The 14,519-nt window shown below is 32.3% G+C and overlaps 2 protein-coding genes across 3 annotated transcripts in view; both read left to right on the top strand.

Moving 5' to 3' along the window:
- Positions 1-14,519, top strand: part of LOC127720699 (E3 ubiquitin-protein ligase MIB2-like) — a 132,529-nt gene that overhangs the window by 95,367 nt on the left and 22,643 nt on the right. The gene's annotated exons all lie outside the window — the stretch shown is intronic.
- Positions 10,243-14,519, top strand: part of LOC127720720 (mitotic spindle assembly checkpoint protein MAD2B-like) — a 39,411-nt gene continuing 35,134 nt past the window's right edge. Inside the window, exon 1 of the mRNA XM_052227492.1 lies at positions 10,243-10,338. Coding sequence (XP_052083452.1) covers positions 10,305-10,338 — 34 coding nt within the window. The 5' untranslated portion in view covers positions 10,243-10,304. The remainder of the gene's footprint in view (positions 10,339-14,519) is intronic.

The raw sequence follows: 14,519 nt of genomic DNA, 5'->3' as shown, positions 1-14,519 counted from the left end.
CGGCGGTGGCGTTAGCTAACTTCTTAAAAGCTTTATATTTTAGAAGGTGGAAGACCTGGATGCTTCATACTTTGTATATGGATGCCTCATGTTACAAAGTTTCCGTCAGTCACATGTCCAATGTCCTTGACCTCATTTTCATGGTTCAGTGACTACTTGAAAAAAAAGTTCAGATTTTTTGTAATGTTAAATTCTCTCTTATTATAAGTAATAGGATAACTATATTTGGTATGTGCGTACCTTGCAAGGTCCTCATGCCTGTCAGACAGTTTTCACTTGACCTTGACCTCATTTCATGGATCGGTGAACAAGGTTAAGTTTTGGTGGTCAAGTCCATATCTCAGATACTATAAGCAATAGGTCTAGTATATTCGGTGTATGGAAGGACTGTAAGGTGTACATGTCCAACTGGCAGGTGTCATCTGACCTTGACCTCATTTTCATGGTTCAGTGGTTATAGTTAAGTTTTTGTGTTTTGGTCTGTTTTTCTTATACTGTATGCAATAGGTCTACTATATTTGGTGTATGGAATGATTGTAAGGTGTACATGTCTAGCTGGCAGGTGTCATCTGACCGTGACCTCATTTTCATGGTTCAGTGGTTATAGTTTAGTTTTTGTGTTTTGGTCCGTTTTTCTTGTACTTTATGTAATAGGTCTACTACATTTGGTGTATGGAATGATTGTAAGGTGTACATGTCCAACTGGCAGGTGTCATCTGACTTTGACCTTATTTTCATGGTTCAGTGGTCAAAGTTAAGTTTTTGAGTTTTGGTCTTTTTTCTTATACTATATGCAATAAGTCAACTATATTTGGTGTATGGAAATATTCTATGATGTATATGTCAGTCTCGCATGTTTTATTTGACCTTGACCTCAATTTCACGGTTCATTGCTCAGTGTTAAGTTTATGTGTTTCAGTCTGTTTTTATTCTTAAACTATAAGCAATAGGTCAGCTATATTTGTTGTATGGAAGGATTGTAAGCTGTTCATGTCTGTCTGGCATGGTACATCTGACCTTGACCTCATTTTCACGATTCATTGGTCAATGTTTAGTTTTCTTGGTTAAGTCTGTTTCTTAGAAACTATAAGCAATAGGTCAACTATATTTAGTGTATTGAATGATTGTAAGGTGTACATGTATTTCTCGTTTGGTTTATATGACCTTGACTTCATTTTCTTGGATCATGTTAAGTTTATGTAATAGTTGTAGTAAAGCTTTCATTTAGGACTATCAACATAATATCAATGGTTAGTAAAGAAGGCGAGACATTTCAGCGTGTGCAGTCTTGTCTGACTTTTGCCCCTTTAAAAAAGACCAGTTTTCTGTTTATAAAGATGTATGAAGTAAAAATAGAAGCATGTTATGACCTAATAATAAATTTCAATATCTGATGCTAAGTAAAATTGGAAGAACATATGGGGCATACTTGATACTCAAGAGATGCTATTAATATTATTGAGATCAGCTCTGCTATAAAAAAATTAAAATATCTTATTGTCTTGTGGTAATCCTTTTTGGTCGTGAATATGAATGACTAAGTGTTCTTAGTACCTGGGTCAAAAGAAATACTTTAAATTTGGTCATTCTAAGGGACGACATCAAAAGATCAATGTAGGATAAAAAACTTAAATCAAATAGTTCGGGGGTGGGGTTAAAATTGCAAGTTTTGTTTATCCATAATCGATTTTACATATATCCATATTGGTCAATCAATTTTTCCCAAATAAAGTTGAGGGTGGGGGTGGGGTCAGTGAAAAAACTATGTAAATTAAGTTTTTTATCCTACATTGAACTTTTGATGTTGTCCCTAAAGTCTTCTCTGCCAACACACTGCATTTTATAGGAGCAAGGCAAAGACTATGCTTTTATTCGGTAGAGTATGAATCATATGATATATTACATTTTATATATTATATTGTGAATTAATCTTCCATGTTTTAAGTGAAATTTTGTTTCCTGGTTGTAGATTAATTGTGCTTGGATATTTACAACAACACTGATGCTAAAGAAGGGATTTGGGAACAGAAGAACTTTGAAAACATTAATTGACAAAGTAACAATGCATGTATTGATATTATTGTTTTAATAGACAAGTGAGAGAGAGAGAGAGAGAGACTTAAGAGAGATACAAGTGTAATGATTTATTCATTTTCAACCAGACATGTTGATAAAAATTGAACTGGAATTTCAAAGGCCAACAGTTCACATTTAGTTAAAGGTTTAAAGTAGTTTAGTTTGAAATAGTTCTTCTGTTAATGTAAGACTTGGATGTGACCAGTGAGAATTGTAAGGTCCTTACCATAAGTTTTGTTGGATTGCTATGATGTCCAATTACCTGTTTTTGTTTACTGGTTTGAAGCAATTTGATATCCAATATCCCCAACCAATTCGGAAAACAGGTAGTAGGAAGTCAGAGAAATTTAGGACTACTAATATTGTCCTCAAATATGTTTCTATGTGGGCACAGGGTCCATTGGAAACAACATCTATTAGTAATTAGTATTCATACTTGAGCATAGTTGGTTTAAATTGAATAAATCTGATTGGAAAGATGAAGAAAATGTATATATGTAATTGTTATGATTATTTGAAATATCACCACAGACATGACAAATATAAATGTAACATATTTTTTTTTAGTAATTTTTCTAAAATTTCCATGGAAACATCAGTGGCGATGATTGGAAAGACTGGCAGGTTGAAGTTTAGAGTAAAGGGAGGGAATACCCCTGCCTGTCTATTCATACGGGTTACTTCCCATGATTAAATTGTGTTTTGCAAATATTGTAAATATCAGATGTATAGGTTTTATAAAGTGAATTGTTATTTGGAGCTCTGTAAAAAGTGAAAAAAAAAGAGAAAAAAAAAAGAAATACAATTGTAAACAGAGTTCTAAATTAATAATTTTATTGGGTGGTATAAATTATGAGTTACTGTTTTGGTGTTTATTTTATGTATTTTTTTTTTAAATACATCTGATAATTTTTTGGGGGAATTTATAATTACTTTGTACATAATTACTCTGGTGGCATTATAGATTGATAGACAAATTTTGATCACTTGTAAATGCACATAAAATTAACTGTATAAGTTTTCTTTGTATGTGAGCTCTGTAATATATAACTTGTAAACAGAGTTCTAGATCATACAAAAGGTTTATTGGTCTAAAATAGGTTTTCCAGTTTGGTTAAAACTTCATCTACAAAAATGCATCTGATGATGTGTGTTCTATTGGGCTGTTCTGTATCCAAAACTCCTTATGTATAGTTTCTTAGTAGGTCCACCCACTTAATAGAATAAGTTTTTTTATGAAAAGGAAAAGGGGGAGGGGTTGACTGCTGAAGCATGCTGAATCAAGAATTTATGAAAAATGTCCTCTTGTCCCTCGTTGACATTTGGTATATTTAAAAAGTTTGAGGAAGGTAAGTAATCAGTTCATAAATAGGTTTTACTTTTAAAAACAAATAACTGCATCAGCTTCTATGCATCAAAGTTGCCCTGTTCTCTTAGTCCTGGGACTTCAAAATAAATAAGATTGACTAATTGGGGGTATTTATTGAATGCTACAATAACATTATATAGTGTTCTAATATAAACTTGACACTTGTTTTTAGCAAGAGCTACATGTCTCCCATATTATTAGGTACTTTGTAGATTTATATAAGAAATGTGCATATTTTTTGGTTTTTGTCATTTTTTGTCAAGTGTTTTCAGGTAGGATTACATTTGCTAAATATAACCTTCTTGGTTAGTTTTTGACTGTTGTAAATTTAAAATTTCTGTAGAAATTACACACCCATGCTTTTTCCCTACAATATAATATGTGAAATGTATTTGCATGTTAAGGGTTTTTGTCGAGCCTTCGACTTTAGTCGAAAAAGCGAGACATAGCGATCCTACATTCCGTCGGCGTCGTCGTCGTCGTCGGCGGCGTCCACAAATATTCACTCTGTGGTTAAAGTTTTTGAAATTTTGATAACTTTCTTAAACTATCCTGGATTTCTATCAAACTTGGACAGAAGCTTGTTTATGATCATAAGATAGTATCCAGAAGTAAATTTTGTAAAAATAAAATTCCATTTTTTCCGTATTTTACTTATAAATGGACTTAGTTTTTCTGCTGGGAAATATTACATTCACTCTGTGGTTAAAGTTTTTAAAATTTTCATAACTTTCTTAAACTATCCTGGGTTTCTACCAAACTTGGACAGAAGCTTGTTTATGATCATAAGATAGTATCCAGAAGTGAATTTTGTAAAAAAAAAAAAAACATTTTTTCCTTATTTTACTTTTAAATGGACTTAGATTTTCTGCCAGGAGACAACACATTCACTCTGTGGTTAAAGTTTTTAAAATTTTAATAACTTTCTTATACTATTTTGGATTTGTACCTAACTTGGACGGAAGGTTGTTTATGATCAAAAGCTAGTATCTAGAAGGAAATTTTGTAAAAAAATAAATCCATTTTTTCCGTATTTTACTTTTAAATGGACTTAGATTTTCTGCCAGGAAACAACACATTCACTCTGTGGTTAAAGTTTTTAAAATTTTAATAACTTTCTTATACTATTTTGGATTTGTACCAAACTTTGACAGAAGCTTGTTTATGATCAAATGCTAGTATCTAGAAGGAAATTTTTGTTTTCTTCCAGTTAACATTACATTCAGTCTGCAGTTAAAGATTTTAAACATTTATTAGATTCATAAACTATCCTGGATTTTTACCAAACTTGGACAGAAGCTTCTTACAATCAAAAGATAGTATCAAGAGGAATATTTTTATTGATTTACTTCCTCATTTTTGTTGAGCCTGTGATTAACAGAAAAAGTAGGCGAGACACTGGGTTCCGCGGAACCCTTACGAATTTTTTAATGCAGGGTGATTGTGTATATAATTTTTAAAAATAAATTACTGTAAATTGAAACCAATTTTCTTTTGTTAAAAAAAAAATCCCTCTTTTGAAGAGTCACTCTGACTTATTATGCTTCAAATGCAGACCTCTGAAGGTCATGGATTTATTACTTGTTGGGTTAAAACTAAAGACTGAGAATAAAATGATCCCCTACCTGGTACACAATATATATGAGCTAGAGCAAATATTGGTTGGCTTGTAGTCATAATTATGTCTGAGCATGCAATTCCAATAGATTTCGAAGTGTGATTGTTGAAGGTCAAGACACTAAAAATAGACATGATAGTGAAGGAAAGTCTTCCCTGGATGTTGACTTGGAGAATCCTTGCTGGAACTTAAACGAAACGTTTGAATACATAGTCTAATGTTTTAGTCAGGAAGATCCCTATATAGATGTATTATGTAGTCCAGTTGTCTAAGGTCAAGGTCACTGATACTGAAAGTAAACCCAATTAGGGTACTGAAGAAGTTTCTTGAAGATAACACTGAAATATCTTTTGGAATTGGAACCAATTTAAAAATAAGGTTAGCAACTATTGGTCACCGTTTGGTCTTCAACAATGATACAGAGCAAAACCCATAGTTAAGCAATTGCTATTAAAAAATGCTGTAAATTCAGAAATTACTGCATGCATTTATTATTGCGATTTTGTCATTTTAGACCAAAAATTAATGCGATTTAAATTTTTGCGATATTGAGAAAAATCCTTTTTAATTCATATAATAAATTTCAAAATGGGAGTTCAAATTATTGCGATTATATTTAATCCTGTCGCATTTTTCGGCATAATAAAAACATCACAATAATTTCTGACTTTAGAGTAAAAAGTTCCCATAAAGACAAATGTGAAAAAACCCCAAATGATGATGGGATAAAAGACTTGAAAGGATCAGAAATAATTGGTGTAGAAAATGGGTATTTGGCGATTGATTGATTTGTGAATAACTCTATTTTTCAACACGACTGTGCTATTTCGTGGTAGTCAGTTTTTATTGGTGTGGAGGAAGCAGGAATGCCTGGAGAAAATCAGACATTCGGTAGAAAACTGACAAATCTAGTTAATTTAGATTGGAGTCAATTGCATGGTTTTTGGTGAAGACTTGTTATATTTGATAGCAACTAAAATTAGATTTAAGGTCACATTTAATGAGAAGAATTAGCAAAAATTGATTTTCAGATCAATATTTCCAAGATCCAATTCACAGTAGCTGAGAGCAATGAAAAAAAATATATATGGTCTCATTAAAAGAGAGAAAAGTTTTAATTTTTAGGTCGCATCTCAAAGGTCAGAAATACAAGAAACAAATAAATTATGTTCCGAAATGGGGGGGATTCTGTATGATATCTAAAAAATTGTACTTCAAGATTTGAACTATACTTTGATATATGGTCACAATAAGTGAAAGGGAAGGTTTTTGTCTCGACTTGACGGAATCAAAAAGCGAGACCTAGGTATGCTGTTTCCGGCGTCAACAGCGTGGGCGTCAACAATGTATTAGTTTGTGATTAGGTCTAGTTTATGGTGAACCGCTAGTGGTAGGTCAACAATATTTGGTAACCAGTTGTATTAGCATTGGTACATCTCATTACCTTGCAGATTATTTGGCCCTGCCCCTCAGTCATGGTCTATTGACTTCTAAACTTTGCTTAGTTTACATGTATTAGTTTGTGATTAGGTCAGTTTATGAGGAAACACTAGTGGTAGGTCAATGATATTTGGTATGCAGTTGTATAAGCATTGGCATTTCTCATTTTCATGGAGATGTTTTGGCCCCACCCCCTCAGTCATGGTTTATTGACTTTGAAACTTTTGCTTAGTTTTCATGTATTAGTTTGTGATTAGGTTAGTTTAAGGGGACCGTTAGTGGTAGGCCAATGTAAATTGGTATGCAGTTGTATAAGCATTAGCACATCTTATTTCCATGGAGAATAATTGGCCCTGTCACCTCAGTCATGGTCTATTGACTTTGAAACTTTTACTTAGTTTATATATGTATTAGTTTGTGATTAAGTCTGTCTAAGATGAACCACTAATGTTAAGTCAATGATATTTTGTATGCAACTGTATTGGCATTTGCAAGTTTCATTTCCATGGAGATTATATAACCCCACCCCCTCATTATGGTTCATTGACTTTGAAACTTTAACATAGTTTCATTTAATGTTTGTGTTAAGGTTTGTTTAAAGGGAACAACTTATGAAAAGATAATGGTATTTGGTATGCAGTTGTATTAGCATTGGCACATATCATTTCCATGGAGATTGTTTAGCCCTGTACCTTCAGTCATGGTTCATTGACTTTGAATATTTGCACAACTTACATGTTAAAGTATTGCTATTCTAATTTCAACATTTGCATTAATTTTATCAAAATAACAAATAGGCGAGACATATATCTGTGATAACAGTTTATTGAATTAAGGTTGAAGTCATAAGTAACTAAAAACAGTCTGATATTTGTACTAAAATGTTTTTTAAAGACAATAACTTATATTGGACTTGAACAATGTAAAATCATTAACTTATCTTAATGTTGAGTACAAAAAAGTTTTGTGTAGGAAAAGCCCCTTCTAAGAAAGAAAATTTGGGCATAGGGGTATTTGAACATATGCTCACTTAGATTCCTTATCTTCATTAAAATTATCAGATAATTTTTGTCATACTCAATCAATATTTTACTATTATGAAGAAACAAAAAGGATTCCCATGCCTGCCAACATTTCAAAAATCCCAGGGGAGTTTTCTGTGCAAGATGGCTCTCATGATTAGTCCTACAAATTGAAAAACCTTTAAAGGGGCCTTCAAATTTAATTTAATGTTGTTTATTTACCTTTTCATACTTCTACAATCCTATATCCATAAAAAATTGATTCTTTTGAATTGTGGACAAAATTGCTCTTTAAAAATTTTTCAATTGGGAGCCTCCATGGGGGAAATCCCCTGCAAATAGTGACAGTTGGCAGGTATGGATTCCACTAGTACTGTTATAAGAGTATCCATTGGATACCTATTTTAAATGAAAATGCTTCACAAAATTTACATTATAACAACTCCTGTGCAAAAAATAAATTTTTAAAATATGATTTATCATATATAATAAAATTTTGTCAAGTACTCATCAGATTTGTAATTTGGTTAGTTTATGATGTAATTTGGACTTCAATATTGAGCAAAGATGATCATTTACAGAAAATATGAACTGAACATCTATATTGAAAGTAGCAGTTAAATGATGAGCAAAGAGTATAAAGCTAAAAGGAACTGAAGATTTGACCGTCCAGTTCAATATTTATAATGGGCTCTGTGACCCTCATTAGGATGCAGGAGCCCCATATAGTTTCCACTTTATTCGCCTATATATCCAACTGTCTGTTAACATTTTTTTGTAAAATTTTGTAACTCCAAAAGTTTAGGTAGGGACTGTCTGTTAACATTTTTTTGTAAAATTTTGTAACTCCAAAAGTTTAGGTAGGGAGGCTATTGAAATTTTGCACAGTTGTTCCTAATATACAGATATGCAAATTATATTTTGGTGAAATTCGGCTCATAATCATTTTTGATAAATTGACACTTCTTTCAGTTCTAGGATTACAATGAAAATTTGCATATTGATTGGTATAATATACTATTCCAAATGATCCCATGTGTAAAATTTGCATCAAAAACTTGTTTTGCATGAAAGTAGTATGGAATATTCTTATATGTCTGGCATCTTTTTCAAATTGGGTGCCAAAGCATGCAATTTCAAGGTTGCATTGTTTTGTTTGCATCATTATAAATTATTTGCTTCTGTGCTTTTGAGCCTCTATCAAATATACCAGTGCGGGCCTGTGCTGACAATTGTCAGTTTTCTAGTTGCTATTAATTGAGAACAAAAATTATAAAATTTTTTTCTTTCCAGATATGCTAGCTATTTGTGTGTTAAATTTGTTATAAGCTTTTAATGTAAGTAACATTAGTTAGTTACTCATTTCCTGAATATTTGTAAGTTCTTTTTGAAAAATGATTGACCTTTAACATTATGAGTTGTTTTTTAAGAAGACATTTTACAAATGCACTAGCCTCAGTTTTAGACTTATATGGCAGCCAAAAGTACTATCATAATCATTCTTCATAGATGAATTGCTATTGAATTTCATCTATTTCAGATTTGGTTTGCTGCAATGAGTCAAGTTACCAGACATTTATAGCAAAATTTTTGAAAAAAAATGAACAAGCAGTTAATCTACCTAGTCTACTTAAATACTTGCTCATCAGTTTTAGATTTCAGTTTTATTAGCCTGTTTAACAATGGATTGAATTTTTTGTCAACAAACAGTCAATAACACAGCTGATAGTTGATCCAAGCTTTTACAGTCAAACACTGAAATCCTTGCCTATAATTATTATAAAGCACATATAACAAAAGCAAAAAGTGAAATGTGCTATAAAATCCATCATAAAAGATTGAAATTAAAAATGGAACTAAATATTACTTAAGGGTTCCCAACCAACAAGCAGCAATCACTCTTAGATTTTAGAGATACCACTGATAAACTGTTTAATGTATGAACATATCCTTATCTTAATGTGTGAATGCTGTATGAAAGAAACTGATTTAATGTAAACCATTTTTTACGTACATGACGTATATGTGAGGAACTCAAATTATGCTTTTTAAATATAAATATATTTTATGGTGATCTGCATGTAAAACTTAACTTTTAACTGTACAAAATCTTATCCTGATGAACTGATGAAAGAGAGGAATCTTGCTAGATTCGAACATGAGCTTATAATTTTTTAGACACTGTGCTTACTCTATAAACATTTTAACCTACCTGTAGTATAACCCAAGGAAACGGATGTATATATGTTGCACCTGCTTTGCACGATTATAAGTGTTGTATATATATATTGGATGACACTTTTTGTATATATATTGGATGACACTTTGTCTTGTGCATGGGGGATGGAGTGTTCAACCATTTTACATTTTAAAACTATCCAATGTATGTTGTATTTAAAATCCCTTAAATACAAGTAAAACAAATTGTTTCTACTTGGTGTTCCTAATTGGAAGGACATACGAAGAAGAAGTAGAAGTTTGAAATTGATGATTTAAAAATTTTTATTTTAGATGCATGAATGGTAAAGTTTCAATCAAAATATATAGTTACACTCAGCTGTTTAACATTATCTTCTCGTTCTTTTTTGTTTCCATTCGGGCTGGATGTCAAATCATATATTTTGCCTGTAGCAGAGCAGAAATACAGGCCGTTGCTGTATGCAACTTTGTATATTAATGACATGGTAATTATTCGTATTGTTAAACCGGAAGTTGTTATCTCCCTTTCATCGTAGAATTGCAGACGAAGCTTTTCCAAAATAACTTATAAATAATCATCATGACAGAGACTGGAGAATTACAAAATGCATACAGTACATATCTCGTTCAAAAAACAGACTACAGTATCCACTTCATCATATGGGAACCAGTTTCCGCCAAACATGATGTTACTTTGTCCCTTGCCGTTTGTGTCTGCTCTCGAGCTCCCATTTTATTTTTAAACAGCAATTAATTGGCAATTTTTCTCTGATACATCAATCCTCAATCTGAAGGCCTGTCGGAACAAGTCTCAAATTCGGTTACTAACCCATCATAACTCAAAGAGCTATATTTGCAAGCTTTACCTTCTAAGGCTTCTTGCTGCCGTTAGTTTTTCAAGGTTTCGTGTGCCAGAAAATACGACAGCTCGACGTCTATGACATTACATGTCCAATAATGACGTTATTCGATATATAAAGTCACGCCATAATGACTGTTACATTTGGGACCCATTGAAGAAAAATATTACATTGTTTAATCTTCGGTCTTTTAATAATTTGAGTTTTAATTAAAGAGATACAGCAATGATGAGAAGCTTGCATAAATTAAACCATGGACATATGTGTCCCTCCAGCACAGCAGATGTTGACACATGTGGTGTCCCTCCGGTAGCAAGAGGGTTAAAAACAGACTACCTTACCCTAACACTAGTCTAATAGATATAAGAAGATGTGGTATGAGTGCCAATGAGACAACTCTCCATCCAAGTCAAAATTTATAAAAGTAAACCATTATTGGTCAAAGTAAGGTCTTCAACACGGAGCCTTGGCTCACACCGAACAGCAAGCTATAAAGGGCCCCAAAATTACTAGTGTAAAACCATTCAAACGGGAAAACCAACGGTCTAATCTATATAAAAAACGAGAAACACTTATGAACCACATCAACAAACGACAACTGCTGAACATCAGATTCCTGACTTAAGACAGGTGCAAACAATTGCAGCGGGTTTAAAGGTTTTAATGGTACCAAACCTTCACCGTTTTCTGAAACGATAGTGTAACATAACAACATAGACACTGTGTATCATCGCCACCGGAAATTGGGTACTAACGAAGCGGAGAGAAATGGAAAAAAAGTAAACAAGGATAGAATTCATTCAATTTAAAGCAGTTCTACTGATTTGACGAGGGTACCGCTTAAGAAATGATTATCTGATATATAATTCTTTAAATTATTAGGCCGATAAGTACAAAATTAAGACAATATTTTGTGTTATACTCCAAAGCTTGCCACTTAGTACCTGAAAATTTCGAGGTCGATTGTCCTCTGTCGCCCCATTGGCAAGATATTCAACTGTTTTTCATTATTTTTCCAGACACTTTTTTAGATTATGATAGTGTGACATCATATTGACTGAAATCTGTTTTCATAAAGATGTTTTTAAAGAATATGGACCAAAACATTGTTTGTTTATTGTACGGCGAATTGCAGGACGTTGTACGGCGAATTGCAAAATAACAACTTTTGTCTGTACGGCGTGTTGCAATATATTGTAATTTAAAGATGAAATTAATCACTGTTTAGATAATATCAAGTGACGAAATTTTGGCTGTAGCAAAGCTTTACCGGCTTACAAATATACAAAATTAACTACTTAACAAATATTATAAAATATATGCCGTTAATTTCGTTCAGAAGTCGTCGTTGCGTACCTCTATTTGACTTTGTGTTTTTAAAGACAAAAAGGTTTTTTTTCAACCATATTATCCTAAATACATTCATATATCGTTATAATTCTAACGACTGTTGTCTTATTTGTTGTCAGGGTGAAATTTTGTAAGTTCAAAAAAACCGACCATTCATTTTTTGTTGGTGCTGTTTTTTTTTAAAATATAAACTGTGGAGATGTTGTATGATTGCAAATAAGACAACTATCTACCAGGGTCAAATAAAGTGTATGTAAGCAATTATATGCTATCGTTTGGCCTTCAACAACGAAAAATCGTACCTTACAGTCGGCTATTAAAAGCCCCGACATGAAAATTGTGGAAGGATTCAACAAGAAAACTAACGGCCTAACTCATAACAAAACAATTTACGAAAAATAACAAATATGATAGAGATGAACCAACGACAACCACCAAACTACAGGTTCGTGGCTTCGGACTGACACATTAAGAATGTGCTGGGTTAAATAGATATAGGAAGATGTGGTATGAGTTCCAATGAGACAACTCTCCATCCAAGTCACAATTTATAAAAGTAAACCATTATAGGTCAAGGTACGGTCTTCAACATTGTTTATTGTTTATTTTTTAAATTTCTGAAATGAATAATTTGTTAAAAGAAGAGTGAAGAAAATACTTTGTTTTCATTGAAAATTAGGATATATAAATCATGAATAGTGTTTCGAATTAATTTTCTTGTTTCTTATTGAAAATAAGATTGTATTTTTTTTTTTTTAGTTTAAGTAAATTCAGTCAAATCTTTTTATTTACAGGGAAAAAATAATAAAAGACTGTTGCTAAGGCTGTTTGGCCTAAACTTAAATGAGTAGATGGAGGGGTAGTGAAAAGGAGTGTATTCGTCCGAATTTTCATTGTTACAGTAGAACATTTTCATGATTACTATGTATAATATTTCTCAGTAAATTTTAATGTGATATTGTGCCAATTAAAATTATATAATTAATACAAGTAAGACTTGCATTTGCCTTAAAAGATATAGCAGTACGTGATTATTTGTTTTCAAACACACATTCTCTGTTTTGAAACTTATAAAGGTATGGATCTCGGCCTATCTGTTTGGTTGAATATAAATATGAATTCATAGAGTGTCAAAATCAACAGTAAGCCCTATTTTTTTGTGTGTGTAAATAATCTAATCTTTAGATAGATGCTTAAATTAAAATTATTTTTCTTAATAAGAAGAAAAAAGTGTAACTTAAGCACGCCTGAATGTAAAAAGGCGTACCCGACTTATTCGTTCACAATAAGAATTTACCGATTTCGGTATTTTAACAAAACTGTTTACGAGGGCAAATAAATAAATGAACGCTATCAAATCAACATTTAAATTTACGTGGATTTTTCCAAAAGAATTTATGAGTATGCACCATCAGGATTCAAAAATATTTCAACCTGTCCTTATTAGATGTTATTTCATTATAAATCTTTAAACTTACAAGTCGAAGATGCTAGCTTTTGTGAATTGTATTAATAAGTTTATAATATTAAGATGACAACAACAAAAAACTTCATACAAGGTCATCTTTATTCTCAAGTAGAAAGTTTATATAAATAGTTTATGCCGTAGCCACAGCCGGATTTGTATCCCTTGTATCGGATAATTCTTCTTTCATTCTTTCCGAAAATGATTTATCTAAGGTTAATACTTTTTTTTAAATTTAAACAGTATTAGCCACCGAGCTTGTTCATTGCTTACTGTATAGAGATGAAGGTTTTTTTTTAGAAAATTAATGTTCTTTATTCTAATATAGTGGCTGTATCTGCCTTTTACAAATAAGACAATTTCATTAATTGAAAAAGGAGACGTGGAATGGTTTTCACTGAGAGGAATTTCAAACATAGTCCAAATGAAATAGATTTGACCAACTATTGGTTACTATACACTTTACAATGAACAAAACCCATACCGTATCAAAATTGCCTGATTTATGACAAAATCATAAACAAATATGTCAGGCAGCAACTTACGACAGCCGCTATATGACATGTTCCTGACCAGGGAAAGACACATATATATATATTGAGGCGGGCTTAAACATGTTTGTGAGCACTCAAACCTCCCTTAACATGGTGCCGTGGTGTAGCAATACAACATTTTTTTGCAGAGAATGATAATTCATTTATATTTCATTTTATCTGAAAGTTGAAAGAGAATTCATTCACTTAATGGTTCTAAATATTCAATGCGGAAAACTTCTCCTGCCATTACCTCCTTCCTTCCCTCCACCCACAACCCATCCCCGAAATGTTCATCACTTATATGCAAATGCTGACTAATGTTGTATGGTTAAAACATTTGATTGAGGCAATCTAAAGTTTGAGAACAGAAACGACAGCTTTAGCTTTTTTTCATTTTTAAAAGGGCATAACTCAAGAACGGTAACAGTGACGCTACCCAATTTATAACTTGATCTGTGTTTTGTGGTGATAAGCATTTCGTGTAAGTTTTAAAACATTTGGTTAAGGCATACTAAAGTTAGAGAACGGAAACCAATTATTGGGACTTTCTGGACGGACGGGAGAGACGGGTCGGACGGACATGG

Source organism: Mytilus californianus, unplaced genomic scaffold (genome assembly GCF_021869535.1).
Source record: "Mytilus californianus isolate M0D057914Y unplaced genomic scaffold, xbMytCali1.0.p SCAF_11, whole genome shotgun sequence".
Lineage (NCBI taxonomy): Eukaryota > Metazoa > Mollusca > Bivalvia > Mytilida > Mytilidae > Mytilus > Mytilus californianus.
Note: the sequence above shows the minus strand (reverse complement) of the source record. Positions and strands in the feature narration are given on the sequence as shown.